General features: G+C 45.6%; 1 protein-coding gene across 2 annotated transcripts in view; it reads left to right on the forward strand.

Moving 5' to 3' along the window:
* Positions 1–17,986, forward strand: part of LOC147116899 (uncharacterized) — a 247,368-nt gene that overhangs the window by 106,361 nt on the left and 123,021 nt on the right. For both annotated transcript variants that reach the window (XM_085987344.1, XM_085987345.1), the window contains 2 exons: positions 10,754–10,792; positions 11,456–11,494. In XM_085987344.1, coding sequence (XP_085843470.1) covers positions 10,754–10,792; positions 11,456–11,494 — 78 coding nt within the window. The remainder of the gene's footprint in view (positions 1–10,753; positions 10,793–11,455; positions 11,495–17,986) is intronic.

Below are 17,986 nucleotides of genomic sequence, written 5' to 3' on the forward strand. Positions count from 1 at the left end.
TAGAGACACTGGAGAAGGTACAAAAGATTTACTAGGATGATACCAGAACTGAGAGGTTATACCTATCACAAAAGATTGAATAGGCTGGGGCTCTTTCCTCTAGAAAGGGTGACCTGATAGAGGTCTTTAAGATTATGAAAGGGTTTGATACGGTAGATGTAGAGAAGATGTTTCCACTTGCGGGGGAGACCAGCACTAGGAGAAATAAATATAAGATAGTCACTAATAAATCCAAAAGGGAATTCAGGAGAAACTTCTTTACCCAGAGAGTGGTTAGGATGTGAAACTCGCTACCACGTGGAATAGTTGAGGCGACTAGCATAGATGCATTTAAGGGGAAGCTAGATTAAACACAAGAGGGAGAAAGGAATAGAAGGATATGTGTAAAGTCTGTGAGTTGTACAGTTAATAACGACACAGACTTCAGAAGTAACAAACAAACAGGTCTTTACTATTCGAAGGTCAGGGCGAATCTGCCCTAGTAATCCTGTCACAACCCTTATATACTGGTGTGGTCACTGTCGGTATTACCGTATACAGAAGCCAAACAAGCAGTGCCACACTTAAAGTAGTTCCCTTAAAGGTGAACGGTTACATACAATAATTTTCTTAAAGGTAGACGGGTACATACACTACAATCCTCCCTTTTTAGTTTTCAACATACTGAGTCCATAGTGGACATACATTATCACATATATACAGATTTATGTAAGACAGTTCATAGATTCAGTCTTTCTGGAGGTTTCCGGATTCTGTCCGGATAACGCCGCAGTGGTGTCGTCATTCCAGGCCAGCTAGTAGGTGTTTCTGGCAAAGTCGAATCGGCTCGAAGGAAAGTGTCAGGTTCCGTTGATTCCAGAACTACCAGATCGGACGTAGGTGTTCTGGGTATCTCAATCTCAACATTACCCGGGTAAGGTGGTGAAGTCGGTGGCCCATTTGTGGCGGACCCTATGATCTGGTCAACATGGCGCCTTATTATATTGTCCCCAGTGTCCACGGTGTACATCAACGGCCCTAGCCTTTTTCCAATAGTTCCAGGCTGCCATTTCTCAGTACGGTAGTCCCGGGCCAAAACTTGTTGACCGATCTGGAAAGATCTAGTGGCCCTTTCATTCATGCCCTGGAATTGCCGATTCTCTACGTTCCTTCTGACGTTTGGTTTGAGCAAATCCAGCCGGCATCTTAGGTGTCTATTACAAAACATCATTGCGGGAGTTTGATTTGTGACCGCATGTGTTGCATTTCGGTATGCCAACAAAAAGCTATCCACCTTATGCTGTAGACTTATGTCTTCATTACTCATGGCCTTTACGGCCTTCTTGAAGGTCTGGACAAACCTTTCAGCCAATCCATTGGAGGCGGGATGGTATGGGGCTGACGTGTAATGCTTAACCCCATTGCTCTTTAAGAATTTCTTAAATTCCTCGGACACAAATTGCGGTCCATTATCAGAACAGATCTGTTCTGGCAGGCCATTCCGAGCAAACATAGTTCTTAACACTGTGATGGTTTTTTCCGTCGTGGTGGTGGTCATCTTAATTACTTCCGGCCACTTGGAGTGGGCATCTACCGCTATTAGGAACATCGAGTCCATAAATGGACCAGCAAAGTCGATGTGTACTCTTTGCCAAGGAGATGAGGGCCACTCCCATGGATGCAGAGGAGCCTGTGGTGGCGCGTTCTGAACCCTCTGACATCCTAGGCAATTCTTCGTGATCTCCTCTATGTCCCCATCGATGCCTGGCCACCACACAAACGCTCTTGCTAGATTCTTCATCTTTACTCCACCCAGATGTCCTTCGTGCAGCTCCTTGAGTACTTTCTTTTGGAGTTTGGGCGGAATCACCACTCTAGACCCACACATCAGGGTTCCTCGACACACTGACAGTTGTTCTTTCCTCTGTGAGAATGCTTGCAGTGTTGGTTCGCTCTGTGCTGGCCATCCCTCCACCATTAAATCATAGACTCGTGAAAGAGTCGGGTCATTCCTTGTCTCGTTCTCGATCATTGAGTTTGTTATCGGCAGACACTCCACTATGGATGAGTGGAACAACTCTACTGGGTCCACTGTACTCGCTTCTTCTACCATCGGCAATGGCAAGCGTGATAACCCATCAGCATTTCCATGCTGTTTGGACCTTTTGTACTCAATGTCATATTGGTGTGCCCCAAGTAAAACTGACCATCTTTGTAACCTTTGTGCTGTCATGGTGGAAACGGCCTTGTTTGGGTTGAATATGGACACCAACGGCTGGTGGTCTGTCAGCAATGTGAACCTCTTACATTGCAGGTAATGGTTGAATTTCTTCATGCCCCACACAAGACTGAGGGCCTCCCTGTCTATCTGGGCGTAATTTTGCTCCGCGGGTGTCAATGATCGGGACGCAAATGCCACTGGCCTTTCCGAGCCATTTGGTAGCCTGTGCGAAAGTACTGCCCCAATTCTGTACGGGGAAGCATCACAAGCCAGCCGAAGGGGTAATGCTGGGTTGAAGTGAGCCAACACTTCTTCAGAGGTAATCAACTCCTTGCTTCTGCGAAAAGCCTTTTTGCATTCTTCACTCCACCTCCATGGTGTTTCTTTTCGCAACAGCTCATTCAGCGGATGCAGCACCGTGGATAAATTTGGCAGAAACTTGTGATAGTAATTAATCAACCCCAAGAATGATCTTAACTGTGACACGTTTCCTGGAGCGGGGGCCTTCACGACCGCTTCTATCTTTTCAGGTGATTTATGTAGTCCCTCTCGGTCAATGACATGACCGCAGTATGAGGTCCGTTTTTGGAAGAACTCACACTTCTTGCGATTAACCCGAAGGCCATACTCCTTCAACCTGGTGAGTACCAGTTTCAAATTCGTGAGGTGTTCTTCCTCATCTTTTCCCGTGATTAGAATATCATCTAAGTAGCACTGCGTGCTTGGAATTCCTTGTAACACCTGTTCCATGGCCCTCTGCCAAATTGCTGGCGCCGAAGCTACCCCAAAGACCAGTCTATTATAGCGGTACAAGCCTCTGTGAGTGTTGATGGTGAGGTATTGGCGTGACTCTTCCTCAACTTCCATCTGTAAATATGCCTGAGCCAGGTCTATCTTCGTGAAGTGCTTCCCTCCAGCCAACGAAGCAAAAATATCTTCAATCCTCGGAAGCGGGTATTGTACCGTGTGAAGTACCGGATTCACTGTGATCTTGAAATCTCCGCAGATACGGACCTTCCCCAGTCCCCCTGGCTTATTACTTGGTGAGGATTTCATGACGGGAACAATGGGCGTGGCCCACTCACTCCAGTCTACTTTCGACAGAACCCCTGATCGTTCAAGTTCTTCTAGTTCTGCCTCCACTGCTGGTCGTATTGCGTACGGTACCGATCTGGCCTTAAAAAAACTTTGGGCTTGCATGTTCTGCAATCTTAACCTTTGCTTTAAAACCTCTCAGCGTTCCCAGTCCTTGCTGGAATACCTCTTGAGCTTCGTCTAATATTCTGGACAACCGTTCAGGTTTGACATCCTCTTTTTCGGACTCCACCGTCATGGTGTTTAGTGCATGCCAGTCCATCTTTATTTTTCGGATCCACTCCCGTCCCAGAAGTGGTGGACCTCCTTCAGGCAACACATACAGATCCAACCGGTGGTGATCTTTATCCTTGTATCTCACCTTAACTTCTATCTTTCCGATGGGGAATACTTTGTGCCCCGTGTATGTCTGTAGTACTAGTTCCGTATTCCGTAGTGGAATATGCTTGAAAAACTTTTTATAGTCATGCTTATTCATGACCGTCAACGCCGATCCGGTGTCTACTTCCATTTTTACTTGGGCCTTTTCAATCTGTAGCGTTATCCAAATAGTTTGTCGGTCAGCTTCGTTGCTCACGTTGTGAATTCTTAGACTGTCCAGTCCTTTGTATTTGGAGTGTGAGTCCGACTTCTGTTCCTTCAGACTCTTCCTAGTCCTCTCTTGTACCTTCCTGTACCATTTTTGTGTGGACTCCTTATTGTTGTCCGTTGTTCCTGACCGGCACACTTTAGCTATGTGCCCGATCTTGCCACATTTCCTGCATTCTTGGTTTTTTCCCCAGCATTGCTTCTGGTCGTGTGTTGTCTTCCCACAACGATAGCATATTGTTGTCCTCGAGGTGATGTGGTCCACCCCTAGTGCCACCGCCTTCCGCTGCATTACCGCCGTTCCTTTCGCTGCGGCTTCGTGTGATGCGGCTATAAGGACAGCCCTGTCAAGTGTGAGGTCGTTCTCTTCCAGTAGTCGTTTTTGCGTCCCTTCTTTGGACAATCCACATACGAACTTGTCTCGCAGTGCCTCTGTCAGATTCCCTCCGAACTGGCAGTGTTTCGCTAGCCTCCGCAGTTCGACCAAGTATTCCGCGTTGCTTTCGTCTTTCTTCTGCGTTCTTGCATAGAATCTGAATCGTTCAGCCAGCTTCAACGGTGTGGGGTTCAAGTGATCCTTCAGTACTGCTACAATATCATCGAAAGTCTGATCCGCCGGTTTAGCTGGAGAGAGAAGATGTTTTAACAACCCGAATGTTTTCGCACCCATCATGTTAAGTAAGGTTACAGCTTTTTCCTCCTTAGCTATTTTGTTAGCCTTACAATGTATCTCAATACATTCCACGTACGTGGGCCAGTCTTCTATCTCGGAGTTAAAATCGTTGATGTCCCCACTCTTAGGCATCTTCCTTTCCTTGGGTACAACACAAGTATTTCTTTAAGTTCTTATGTATTATTTTTTTTTTTCCTCTAAAATGGCGGCTTTTCCCGCGAAAATGGCGGTTTCCCGCTCTTTCCTTCTCTCCCCGCCCACTTCAATGGCGGTTTCCCGCTTCTGTCATCTTCTCCGCCTAATGGTGGCTTCCCGCGTTTCTTCCTGGTGGAAGGGGTACGCTTTCCCCACAGCGGACAGGTTCAGCCGCTGGGCTGGCTCTCGCCCAGCTCCCCTTACTCGGCTCTGTCTTTTCCTCCCGCCCGCACGGCTCTCCCGGCGCTGGGTACACCCCGTTAACGGAGGACAGTTCAGCCGTTGGACTGGCTCTCGCGCAGTCTCTCTCCCCTCGCTCGGCTCTGTCTCTCCCTCTCCCGCACGTTCGGTTCTACCGGCTCTGGGTACCCCGTTGGTGGAGAACAGCTCAGCCGCTGGACTGGCTCTCGCGCAGTCTCTCTCCCCTTGCTCGGCTCTTGTTCGCCTCCCCGCCCTCTCGCAGACCGGTGTTTCCCTCCCCCGGCTGCGGTCGGGTTTCTCTTCCCGCGCCTACTCCCAGTCTCAGCGCTTCGTGGCTGCGGTCGCTGCCCGGCTTTCCCTGCCGATCGCGGTCCGACTGTCTCACGACGCCGTTGGACCCGACTTTCTGACCGGCTCCGTTCCCCCTCGACCGTGGTCGAGTGCACAGCCCTTATCCTCCGGATATTCTCTACCCCTTCCCCTAGTCACAGTCTCCGCGGTCGCCTTGTTTCCTGCTGATCGGCTCACTCCGCACCGTGGTAAAAGGGTAGTCAGTGCCTGTTGTTGATGAAAACTTTTGTTGCTAGTCTGCTTCCTTTCTGTTGCTGCAGCTTCGTGTTTTCTTCCAGCAGCACGACGAGGGCGGTTGCCTCTCTTCGACGCTCTTCATTGCTTTGGTAGTCTTGCCGCAGGGTACGATCGGACTCGTCGCCACTGTAAAGTCTGTGAGTTGTACAGTTAATAACGACACAGACTTCAGAAGTAACAAACAAACAGGTCTTTACTATTCGAAGGTCAGGGTGAATCTGCCCTAGTAATCCTGTCACAACCCTTATATACTGGTGTGGTCACTGTCGGTATTACCGTATACAGAAGCCAAACAAGTAGTGCCACACTTAAAGTAGTTCCCTTAAAGGTGAACGGTTACATACAATAATTTCCTTAAAGGTAGACGGGTACATACACTACAATATGTTAATGGGATAGATGAAAGTGGGTGGGAAGAGGCTCGTGTGGAGCATAAACACCGGCATGGGACCTGTTGGGCTGAATGGCCTGTTTCTGTGCTGTAAATAATATGTAACTGTGTAATAACTACCAGGAATCTCAAGCCATGGTGGTGGTTTCCCTTGACAATAAACCTCTGACCCCTCATGAGGAAGAAACCTTGGAGATCCAAGGGTGCAATTCAGCTGAATCTGTTGGGGATGGAAACATAGGACAGTCTTTGGCAGCTATAGGTTTGTTTGAACTATCTGCAGCTTGCCTGTAACATGATCGGCACCTTCAACAGCTGGAGAGAAACTATCACAATGGCTGCATAAAATTTGAACATCCTTTCATTAACTTTTCCTCTAAATAACCCCCAAAAAATGCCACTGAGGAGGAGGAGAAAGAAAGATGCAAGAAACTTTCCACCTCCGTTCAATCAGCCATATTTATCCCACACTATCATTCACCCAGTTAACTGGGCAGAAAAGTTAGAAAACAGGCCAATATATTGGCAGTGGGAAATGTTCAAATGTGAGTTGTATACAGTATAAAATAAATATTTTATTCCAAGGCACAAAGGGGTGTATCTAAATATAGAGTTCCATGTGTAAATATTTTGTATCGGGCTTTGCAAATGAAGGTGAAGTAAGAACATAGATGTACGCGAGGAGGATATGGAACAACTGATAGGACTAACTGTAGAAAAAGAATTGGTTCTGAAGAATTTGCACAGCTCGAGATGGATAAGTCACCGGGCCCTGACAGCATGCAGCCTAGGTTGTTAAAGAAGCCAGGGAGGAGATAGTAGAGGTTCTGCCCCCCCCCCACCCCCACAAATATTTCAACTGTCTTTAAATGCCATGAGATATTTTGGGAGATAAATCAAGAATGAGAATGGAAAGACACTGAATCATGTGGATGAATAGATAGATCTCAGGGTTCAAGTACATAATTCCCTGAAAGTACAGGTAGATAAACCCAAAAAAGGCTTGTAGAAATTTGTGTTGAATAAATAGTCATACTCCCTGATTTTAATTGCCACTACCTGGTGAAAACCGGGACGGGGATGGGGGCAGTTAAATTAATGCAAGTCAGTTACCCCCTCCAATCCCACTTCCTTCCCACCGTATCCCAATATTAAGCTGCTCTTTTGAGCAGGTGAGCAGGACACCCACAGGGACGGAAACGGGGTGCTGCTCTAAATATGCAGATCGGGTCTCTTGATGTCATCAGGATCAACTGCAGAAAAAAACGTTCTAGTGGTCGAAGTTGCGGGTTTGGGAGGTGCTGTTAGAGAAGCCTTGGTGAGTTTCTGCTGTGTATCCTGTAGATAGGACATACTGCAGTCACAGTGCGCTGGTCGTGGATGATTAAGGTGGTGGATGGGCTGCCAATCAAGCGGACTGCTTTGTCTTGGATGGTGTCACGTTTCTTGGTTGCACAGCTAGGCAGTCACCATTTTGTCATGAAATAGCAGACAGCCAGAAGCTTTCTCTGTCTCCTCTGTGAGAGGCTATGTATTCTGCAGCGAGTGTCTCACCTCCTGACTCCCCAAAGCCTTTCTACCATCTACAAGGCACAAGTAAGGAGTGTGATGGAATACTCTCCACTTGCCTGGATGAGTGCAGCTCCAACAACACTCAAGAAGCTCGACACCATCCAGGACAAAGCAGCCCACTTGATTGGCACCCCATCTACCACCTTAAACATTCACTCCCTCCACCACCGGCGTACTGTGACAGCAGTGTGTACCATCTACAAGATGCACTGCAGCAACTCGCCAAGGCTTCTTCGGCAGCACCTCCCAAACCCACAACCTCTTCCACCTAGAAGGACAAGGGCAGCAGGTGCATGGGAACACCACCACCTCCAAGTTCCCCTCCAAGTCACACATCATCCTGACTTAGAAGTATATTGCCGATCCTTCATCGTCGCTGGGTCAAAGTCCTGGAACTCCCTACCTAACAGCACTGTGGGAGTACCTTCACCACATGGACTGCAGCGGTTTCAAGAAGGCGGCTCACCACCACCTTCTCAAGGATAAGTAGGGATGGGCAATAAATGCTGGCCTGGCCAGTGACGCCCACATCCCATAAAAACGAATAATTTTTTTTTAAAATCCCAAGTGGGTCCTGCTCGTCATTCTAAGCTATCCTTCCTTTCAGATTTTTCACAACAGGTAGGGGTAGGGGGAAAAGCATGATAAAAAGGAGGAAGATGGTAATGACAAGGAAATGGGGGCGGGGGCAGGAACAAAATTATTTGTTGTACTATGATGATGAGGAAGAGGATGTTGAGGAGAAGGCCGTACAGGCATCCCTGAAAGCAAGATCCTGTCCCATGCTCTTCTTCCCCCAACCCCCTCCATATCACCATCTGTGTCAGCTGTTCTCACTCCCATACATCAGCTTGGATACTTTCACCCAGGGGAGGGGTTAGATAGTGTAAGTGAGGATGTGGCACTGGGTGATTTTTAAAAAAAATTCATTCATGGGATATGGACATCACCAGCAAGGCCAGCATTTATTGCCCATCCCTAATTGCCCTCGCGAAGGTGGTGGTGAGCCACCTCCTTAAATACAACTGAGTGGATTCAGAGGGCAGGTAAGAGCTGTGGATCTGGAGTCACATAGGCCAGACCGGGTAAGGACAGCAGATTTCCTTTCCTAAAGGATAATAATGAACCAGATGGGTTTTTATGACAATCTGGTAGTTTCATGGTCACCATTACTGATACTAGCTTTTTTTTCAGATTTATTTAATTAATTGAATTTAAATTCCCCAGCTACCATGGTGGGATTTGAACTCATGTCGTTGAGCTCATTTATCCAGGGCTCTGGATTACTAATCCAGTAACATAATCACTATGCTACCGCACCCCCAACAGAGCATGAGGGAGTGGGGAGTTAATGAGGACATAGGAACATCAGGAATAGGAGTAGGCCATTCAGCCCCTTGAACCTGCTCCATCATTCAATTAGGTCATGGCTGATCTGCACCTCAACTCCATGGTTCCACCTTTGCTCCTTATCCCTTTACCTAACAAAAATCTATCTATCTCAGCCTTGAAAGCCCCAATTGACCCAGCATCTAGACTTTGGGGGAGGGGGGGAGTGAGAGAGAGTTCTAGATTTCTACTACCCTTTGTATGATTTCGTTCCTGAATGGTCTAGCTCTAATTTTACGATTATGTCCCCTTGTTCTTGATTCCCTCACCAGGAGAAATCGTTTCTTAGAATTTACCCTATTAACATTTTAAACACCTTGATCAGATCACAGCTCAATCTTCTATACTCAAGGTAATACAAGCCAAGTTTATACAAACTGTCCTCATAATTTAACCCTCTGAGTCCCGGTACCATTCTGGTGAATCGGCACTGTACCCCCTCCAAGGCCAAATACACCCTTCCTGAGGTGCAGTACCCAAAACTAAGCACCGTACACCAGATGGTGTGTAAACAAGGCTCTATAGAACTGAAGTATATTTTCCTCCCCTTTGTATTACAGCCACTTTGAGAAAACAGACAACATGCTATTAGCTTTTTTGATTGATTTTTGTACCAAGCTACTTGCATTTAATGAATTCTGTACTTGGACTCCCAAATCTCTTTGCTTCTCTACAGTTCCCATTTTCTAACCATTTAGAAAATACTCTGATTTATCCTTTGTAGGTCATATGTGGGTGACCTCACACTTGCCCACATTAAACTGCATTTGCCATTGTTTTTCCCTGCTCACTTAATCTATCTATGTCCCTTTGCAAATTATTTTTCCCATCTGCATTACTTATTGTCCCTCTTAGCTTATGTCATTTGGAAACTTGGATATACAACTTTCTATTCCTTCATCCAAATCATTAACAAATATGGTGAAAAGTTGAGGCTCCAGAAGAGATACCTCAGGAACACCACTTTTCACATCCCACCAATCAGAATATCTACCCTTTATCCCCATTCTCTTTCTCTTACCTCCCAAACAATTTCCAACACAAGTCAAACGGCTACTTCCAATTCTGTGGCCTTTCATTTTTCCTAATAATCTCTCATGTGGAACCTTATCGAATGCCTTCTGAAAGTTTTAGAGTTATCCTTAGAGATAGCACCCATAGACACTCCCTTATCTACTTTTTTAGTGACCTCCTCAAAAAATTGAACTGGGTTAGTCAAACTTACCCTTAAGAAATCTCAGTAGCTCTATCCCTAATGACGAAGTCTAGTAGCTTCCCCACAACGGATGTTAAACTGACAGGCCTGTAGAATTTCTCTCTCCCACCCTTCTTAAACAATGGAGTGACATTAGCAATTTCACAATCTAACAACACAATTCCAGAATCAAGAGAACTTTGAAAGATTATTACTAAAGCATCTGCAATTTCCTTTCCTCCTACTTTTAATACCCAGAAGCATCGGATCCTGGAGATGTATCTATCCCAAGTCCCATTAGTTTCTCCATTGTCACTTTGTTACTTATACTGATCCAGTAAGTTCCTCCCCTTGATTTATTTTTTAGTTTTCCTTCTACACTGGTATTTTATCCTCTTCCTTTACTGTGAAAATGGATACAGAAGATATGAGTCTCAATTTTCAAAACCGACCAGAATCTACCTACAAAAATTGCCGGTAGGCTCATTTTAAGCCACTAGCTTGCCAAAATTGGCAAGTAAACTCAGGCTACTATAAATTTCTGATTAAATAATTGGTTGATCAATATTACTGAACCTATTCTTTAATCAAAACGTTGAATAATTTTAGTGCTTAGATATTCAAATGTGCAAGGTTTCAATGGAATTTTATATTTTCTTTCAACAGAAAAGTTGAAGGAAGAAGAAGCAGCTCTTCTGAGAAACTGTAAGTTTTAGAATGAGGAAATATTTAATTTGAAAGACCTTTGAGCACTTTTCAAAGTTTAAAAATAACGTACTGTACTGGTACAGAGCATTGCTGCTGCTTAACATTTTTATGTGGAATGAGTGGATTCTGGTTGATGTCATAAACCTTGTGGCCATAGCTTTATGAGTATGATCATAATCCCTCACACTGAACTTTAGCTTTCAGATTCCTCCACAATATTTTGTAAAGAACATTTTAATCTGTGGTTCATGTTGGTACACGCAGACTGAGATAAAGCAACTGATTTTCAGATGATTTGCAGTGTCATGGGGTCAATTACAAATATTATCAATCTTGCAACAAGGATGCGTGCTACCATATTACAATGCAAGTGGAAAAGCCAAATGTGTAAACTTTAATGCAACTAAAATGTCTACAAATGTATATTCAGCCCCTTCCAACACTTTTTGGAGTGGAGGTCTGTTGAAACCATGAGTAGTGAAGAAGCTGGGGGACTTATAGGATTGGTGGGGAGAAGTTTGTTATGAAACCAACCACTAAAGTGAATTTATTCTCCAACAGCGAGTTCTTCAACAGCTCGTATCATTAAATAATTACTTGTTTGATATTTGTTGTGATCTGTACAAAATTCTAACCCAGCATTTTCTCTCTCTGAAACAGTGCAGATACAGCGTCAAGAAGATGCAGCCTATAGCAGACGTAAGTGCTAAATTGAAAAAAAGTGGTTTCCTCAGGAAGTAGGGGACGGCACATCTTATGCCAGACCCATTTAACGATGATGTAAGGCAAAGAGTTGGGACTGGTGGGATGATATCATCCAGTGGAATTCCCACCAGTTTTGCCGCTATTGCCCTCAATGTACTGTATACCTGCATGAAGCAGGTATACAATACCTGTCAGCAACACATCCTGGCAGAAGTGGCTACATACTGTCAGGATGGTTTCCTTAAGGCAGTCTATATATAACCCTGTCTGGAAAAAGCCCAAGTTTTTCTGAAAAGAATTCCCCTTTCATCCGAAATGTCACCACTCCTTCCCAGCAGCTTGCCTCTGCTGCCAGTTACTTACCTCTACACCTAGCTGGAACCCCAGATGCCCTGCCACTGGCACGGACGCCATCTATTTGATGAAAATTGCCCTAACTCCAGGAATTTGGACAGGATCAGGGGCACTTATGCCCAGCAGATGCAAGTCCTGCTCCATCATGGTTGCAGTGGCAGAGCAAGGTAGCAGATTTTCAGGGCCACTACATCTTGGAGTTGTGAAGGCTGATTTTAATCAGCCGCTCCCAGCGAGGAGCTGCACTTGCAGAGCGGGCCAGTCGTGAAAAGTGGGCCCCTGATTTTCTGTCCATGAATTTAAATGGATGGAAATTTAAGAGCCACCCCCTCTTAGTTTCCTAACTTCATAGTCCTCTCATAGTTCAGTCATTGATGAAATAAAGTCAGCATATGTGTGTCAGATATTTTTGTAGTGCTGACATCAACTATCTGCGAGTTCCCTGTCTCTCCATCTCCAATTGAGAGGTACGCAGCTGTGCCACTTATCTCCAGGGCCTTCTCCTCTACAACTGTTAGCTGAACTATATGTGACGGGCCACCTCTCCCTTGTGTTTTGCATTCTTTTCTCCCACAAGGGGCAAAAAAACAGATCTGCGAGTGTGTGACAGTTGGGTATTCACCCGATGGATGCAGTGCATTTGGTGAGGGTGAATATGAGACAGGTGCATCACATTGCACAAGGATTGGGGTGAGTGGCAATGGTGGATAGATAAAAAGAGAGATGATGAAATGCACAGAAAGTGAAAGCTGGGTGCTGCCCAAAGTTAAGTGGGTCTGAGGAGTGATGTGATGGAGTACACTTGGCAAGACAGAGTGAAAGGGGGCGGAGACTTAAACCACAGGATGTAGGTGAATCAGCAACTGTATTCACTTTTCCTGACCTGGTTAGGTCATTAACTAAGACTAGGGCACAACGTTCCTGCTGTTCACCTTCTCAGTTACCTCCAACCACATCTTCGTGGTGAGAGCCGCAGGATTCTTCCTTCCATTGCTGGGGAAAGGTATGTCTCTCCTGCTCCTGACTGCAGCCAGCAGTAATTCCACTGATGCACCATTGAACCTGGGTGCTGCCCTTGCTCTAAGCGCACCACCGATCGTTAACACCTCCAATTTCCATCTGTACATTGTTCCTTTAAATACAGCTGAGATCGCGACATACGGGTACATCATGCCCGCTGCGCAGCTTGGAGGCGTGAAACATAGAAACATAGAAGATAGGAGCAGGAGTAGGCCATTCGGCCTCTCGAGCCTGCTCCGCCATTCAATGAGATCATGGCTGATCATCCAATTTCAGTACCCTGTCCCTGCCTTCTCCCCATATCCATTGATACCTTTAGCCTTAAGAAATATATCTAACTCCTTCTTGAATATATTTAATGAATTGGCCTCCACTGCCTTCTGTGGTAGAGAATTCCACAGGTTCACCACTCTCTGGGTGAAGAAATTCCTCCTCATCTCTGTCCTAAATGGCTTACTCCTTATCCTTAGACTGTGACCCCTGGTTCTGGACTCCCCGGCCATCGGGAACATCCTTCCTGCATCCAATCTGTCCAGTCCTGTTAGAATTTTGTAAGTTTTAATGAGATCCCCTCTCATTCTTCTAAACTCCAGCGAGTATAAGCCCAATCGACCCAATCTCTCCTCATACGTCATTCCTGCCATCCCAGGTATCAGTCTAGTGAATCTTCGCTGCACTCCCTCCATGGCAAGAACATCCTTCCTCAGATAAGGCGACCAAAACTGCACACCATACTCAAGGTGTGGTCTCACCAAGGCCCTGTACAATTGCAGCAAGACATCCTTGTTGTTGTACTCGAACCCTCTCGCTATGAAGGCCAACATACCATTTGCCTTCTTAACCGCTCGCTGCACCTGCATGCTTACCTTCAGCGACTGGTGCACAAGGACACCCAGGTCTCGTTGCACTTCCCCTTTTCCCAATCTATTGCCGTTCAGATAATAATCTGCCTTCCTGTTTTTGCCACCAAAGTGGATAACCTCGCATTTATCCACATTATACTGCATCTGCGATGCTTCTGCCCAATCACCCAACCTGTCCAAATCATACTGGAGTTTCTCGGCATCCTCCTCACAGCACACACGCCCACCCAGCTTTGTGTCGTCTGCAAACTTGGAGTTATTACATCAAGTTCCCTTGTCTAGATCATTTATATATATTGTGAATAGCTGGGACCCTAGGACCGATCCCTGCGGTACCCCACTAGTCACTGCCTGCCACTCGGAAAAAGACCCGTTTATTCCAACTCTTTGCTTCCTGTCTGCCAACCAGTTCTTTATCCAAGTCAGTACCTTGTCCCCAATCCCATGTGCCTTAACTTTACACGCTAATCTCTTATGCGGGACCTTATCGAAAGCCTTCTGAAAGTCCAAATACACCACATCCACTGGTTCTCCCTTATCTATTCTACTAGTTACATCCTCAAAAAATTCCAGTAGATTAGTCAAGCACGATTTACCTTTTGTAAATCCATGTTGACTTTGTCCGATCCTGTCACTGTTTTCCAAGTGCTCTGCTATTACATCTTTTATAATGAACTCTAGCATTTTCCCCACTACTGATGTCAGGCTTACCGGTCTATAATTCCCCGTTTTCTCTCTACCACCTTTTTTGAATAGTCGGGTAACATTAGCTACCCTCCAATCCATGGGAACTGTTCCAGAGTCTATCAAATTTTGGAAGATGACCAGCAATGTATCTACTATTTCTAGGGCCACTTCCTTAAGTACCCTAGGATGTAGATTATCAGGCCCTGGGGATTTATTGGCCTTCAATCCCATCAATTTCCCTAACCCCATTTCCCTACAAATACTGATTTCTTTCAGTTCCTCCCTTTCATTAGACCCTATGTTCCCCGACATCTCTGGAAGGTTATTTGTGTCCTCCTTTGTGAAGACAGAACCAAAGTATGTATGTAATTGGTCTGCCATTTCCTTGTTTCCCATTACAAATTCCCCTGATTCTGACTGCGAGGGACTTCACCAATCTTTTTCTCTTCACATATCTATAAAAGCTTTTACAGTCAGTTTTTATGTTCCTTGCAAGCTTACTCTCATACTCTATTTCCCCCCTCTTAATTAATCCCTTTATCCTCCTTTGCTGAATCCTAAACTGCTCCCAGTCCTCAGGTTTACTGCTTTTTCTGGCCAATTTATATGTCTTCTCCCTGGATCTTATGCTACCCCGAATTTCCCTTGTTAGCCACGGTTGAGTCACCTTTTTTGTTTTATTTTTATGCCAAACAGGGATGAACAAATTCTGTAGTTCATCCATGCGATCTTTGAATGTTTGCCATTAGCTATCCTCCGTCAACCCTTTGAGTAACTTTCCCCAATCAATCCTACCCAACTCGCGCCTCATACCATCGTAGTTTCCTTTATTTAAATTCAGGACCCTAGTCTCCGAGTCAACTACTTCACTCTCCATCTTAATGAAGAATTCTATCATATTATGATCGCTCCGACCCAAGGGGCCTTGCACAACAAGATTGCTAATTAATCCTTTCTCATTACATAATACCCAGTCTAAGATGGCCTGATCTTTAGTTGGTTCCTCGACATATTGGTCCAGGAAACCATCTCGTATACACTCCAGGAATTCCTCCTCCACAGTATTGTTACTAATTTGGTTAGCCCAATCTATATGTAGATTAAAGTCACCCATGATAACTGCTGTGCCCTTATTGCACGCATCTCTAATTTCCCATTTAATGCCATCCCCAACCTCCGCATTACTGTTTGGAGGTCTGTATACCACTCCCACTAACGTTTTCTGCCCCTTGGTATTTCTCAGTTCTACCCATACAGATTCCACATCATCAGAGCTAATATCCTTCCTTTCAACTGTGTTAATCCCCTCTTTAACCAGCAATGCTACCCCACCTCCCTTTTTGCCTATCTTTCCTGAATATTGAATACCCCTGGATGTTGAGTTCCCAGCCTTGGTCACCCTGGAGCCATGTTTCCGTAATCCCAATCATATCTGTTGTATCCGTGTGTTAATAGAGACACTGAAGGCAGGAGTTAGTTTCACAGCTGTTTACTGAACAAAGTCTGGAGGTGAACTAACTGATACAACACAATATACTGGCTTATATAGCCCGAGTGGCCATTACCGGCATTACAGTACACAGGGGGCTCTTAAAGGCACATACACTACAATTCCTCCCCTTTTAGCCAACCAGTACATAATATTTTAAGTAATCATTAATTATATGTTACAAGAACAATAATCTACACATTGCTGCAGTTAATCAATTATAAGTCAGTCTCTCTGGAGGCTTCCTGACTTGGTCCGGATAACGCCTCGGTGGTGTAGTAGTTTCTGGTGGTGTAGTAGGTTCTTTTGGCAAGGCTGATTCGGCTTGAATGCCAGTGTCGGGTTCATCTGGTTCCAGTATCACCGGATCGGAGGTAGATACTATGGGTATCTCTACTTCATCATTAGGCGTATAGAGTTGTGGTGTAGGTTGTCCCTTTTCGGATGACTCTATGATCTGGTCAGCATGGCGCCTTATTATGCTTTCTCCAATGTCCACGGTATACATCAGCGGTCCTAGTCATGTGCAAATAGTTCCAGGCTGCCATTTCTCGGTACGGTAGTCCCGGGCCAAAACTTGTTGACCTATCTGGAAGGTTCTAGTTGGCCTTTCATTCATGCCTTGAAATTGCCGGTTCTCCACGTCCCTTCTGATGTTTGGCTTGATCAAATCCAGCCGGCATCTTAGGCTTCTATTGAAGAACATCATGGCGGGAGTTTGGTTTGTAACCATATGTGTTGAATTCCTGTATGCAAACAAGAAGTTATCTACCTTATGCTGAAGTTTTATGTCTTCATTACCCATGGCCTTTATGGCCTTCTTGAAGGTCTGGACAAACCTTTCAGCCAATCCATTGGTGGCGGGATGGTATGGGGCGGACGTGTAGTGCTTAACCCCATTGTTTTTTTAAGAACTTCCTGAATTCTTCGGACACAAATTGCGGTCCATTATCAGAACAGATCTGTTCAGGCAGCCCATTCCTGGCAAATATGGTCCTTAATACTGTGATGGTTTTTTCCGTGGTGGTGGAGGACATCTTTATTACCTCCGGCCACTTGGAGTGTGCATCAACCGCGATTAAGAACATTGAGTCCATAAATGGACCAGCAAAGTCGATGTGTACCCTTTGCCATGGAGATGAGGGCCACTCCCATGGATGTAGAGGGGCTTGTGGTGGAGCGTTTTGGACCTTCTGGCATCCTAGGCAGCTCTTGGTCATTTCTTCGATGTCTCCATCGATACCTGGCCACCATACAAACGCCCTGGCTAGGTTCTTCATTTTCACTCCACCCAGATGCCCCTCGTGAAGCTCCTTTAGCACTTTATCCTGGAGTTTGGGTGGAATCACCACTCTGGATCCACACATCAAGGTTCCTCGGCACACTGACAGCTGTTCTCTTTGCGAGAATGCTGGCAACAGTGGTTCGCCATGTGCTGGCCATCCCTTCACTGTTAAATCGTAGGCCCGTGAGAGAGTCGGGTCATTTCTCGTTTCCCTTTCAATGGCAGAATTTGTTACTGGTAGACATTCCACTATGGTAGAGTGGAACATCTCCGTTGGGTCTACTGTCGGTGCCTCTTCTACCGTTGGCAACAGTAGGCGCGATAAACCGTCAGCATTCCCATGCTGTTTTGATCCTTTGTATTCTATGTCATATTGGTGTGCCCCTAGAAAAAGGGACCACCTCTGTAGCCTTTGCGCTGTCATAATGGGAACACCCTTTTTAGGGTTGAATATAGAGATGAGGGGTTGATGGTCAGGCAACAAGGTAAATTTTTGTCCATGTAGGTAATGGTTGAATTTCTTCACTCCCCATACCAGGCTGAGTGCTTCCCTGTCGATTTGGGCATAGTTACGCTCAGCTGAGTTCAATGAGCGTGACGCAAAAGCTATCGGCCGTTCCGAGCCATCAGGGAATCTATGCGATAATACCGCTCCTACGCCGTAAGGGGATGCATCGCACGCCAGTCTGATTAGCAGTGATGGGTTGTAATGAGCCAAAACTTCTTTGGACGTGATTAAGTCTTTGCATTTATGGAAGGCACGTTTACAGTCTTCGCTCCATTTCCAA

Source organism: Somniosus microcephalus, chromosome 5 (genome assembly GCF_052327205.1).
Source record: "Somniosus microcephalus isolate GS21.2 chromosome 5, FLI_Smic_1.0, whole genome shotgun sequence".
Lineage (NCBI taxonomy): Eukaryota > Metazoa > Chordata > Chondrichthyes > Squaliformes > Somniosidae > Somniosus > Somniosus microcephalus.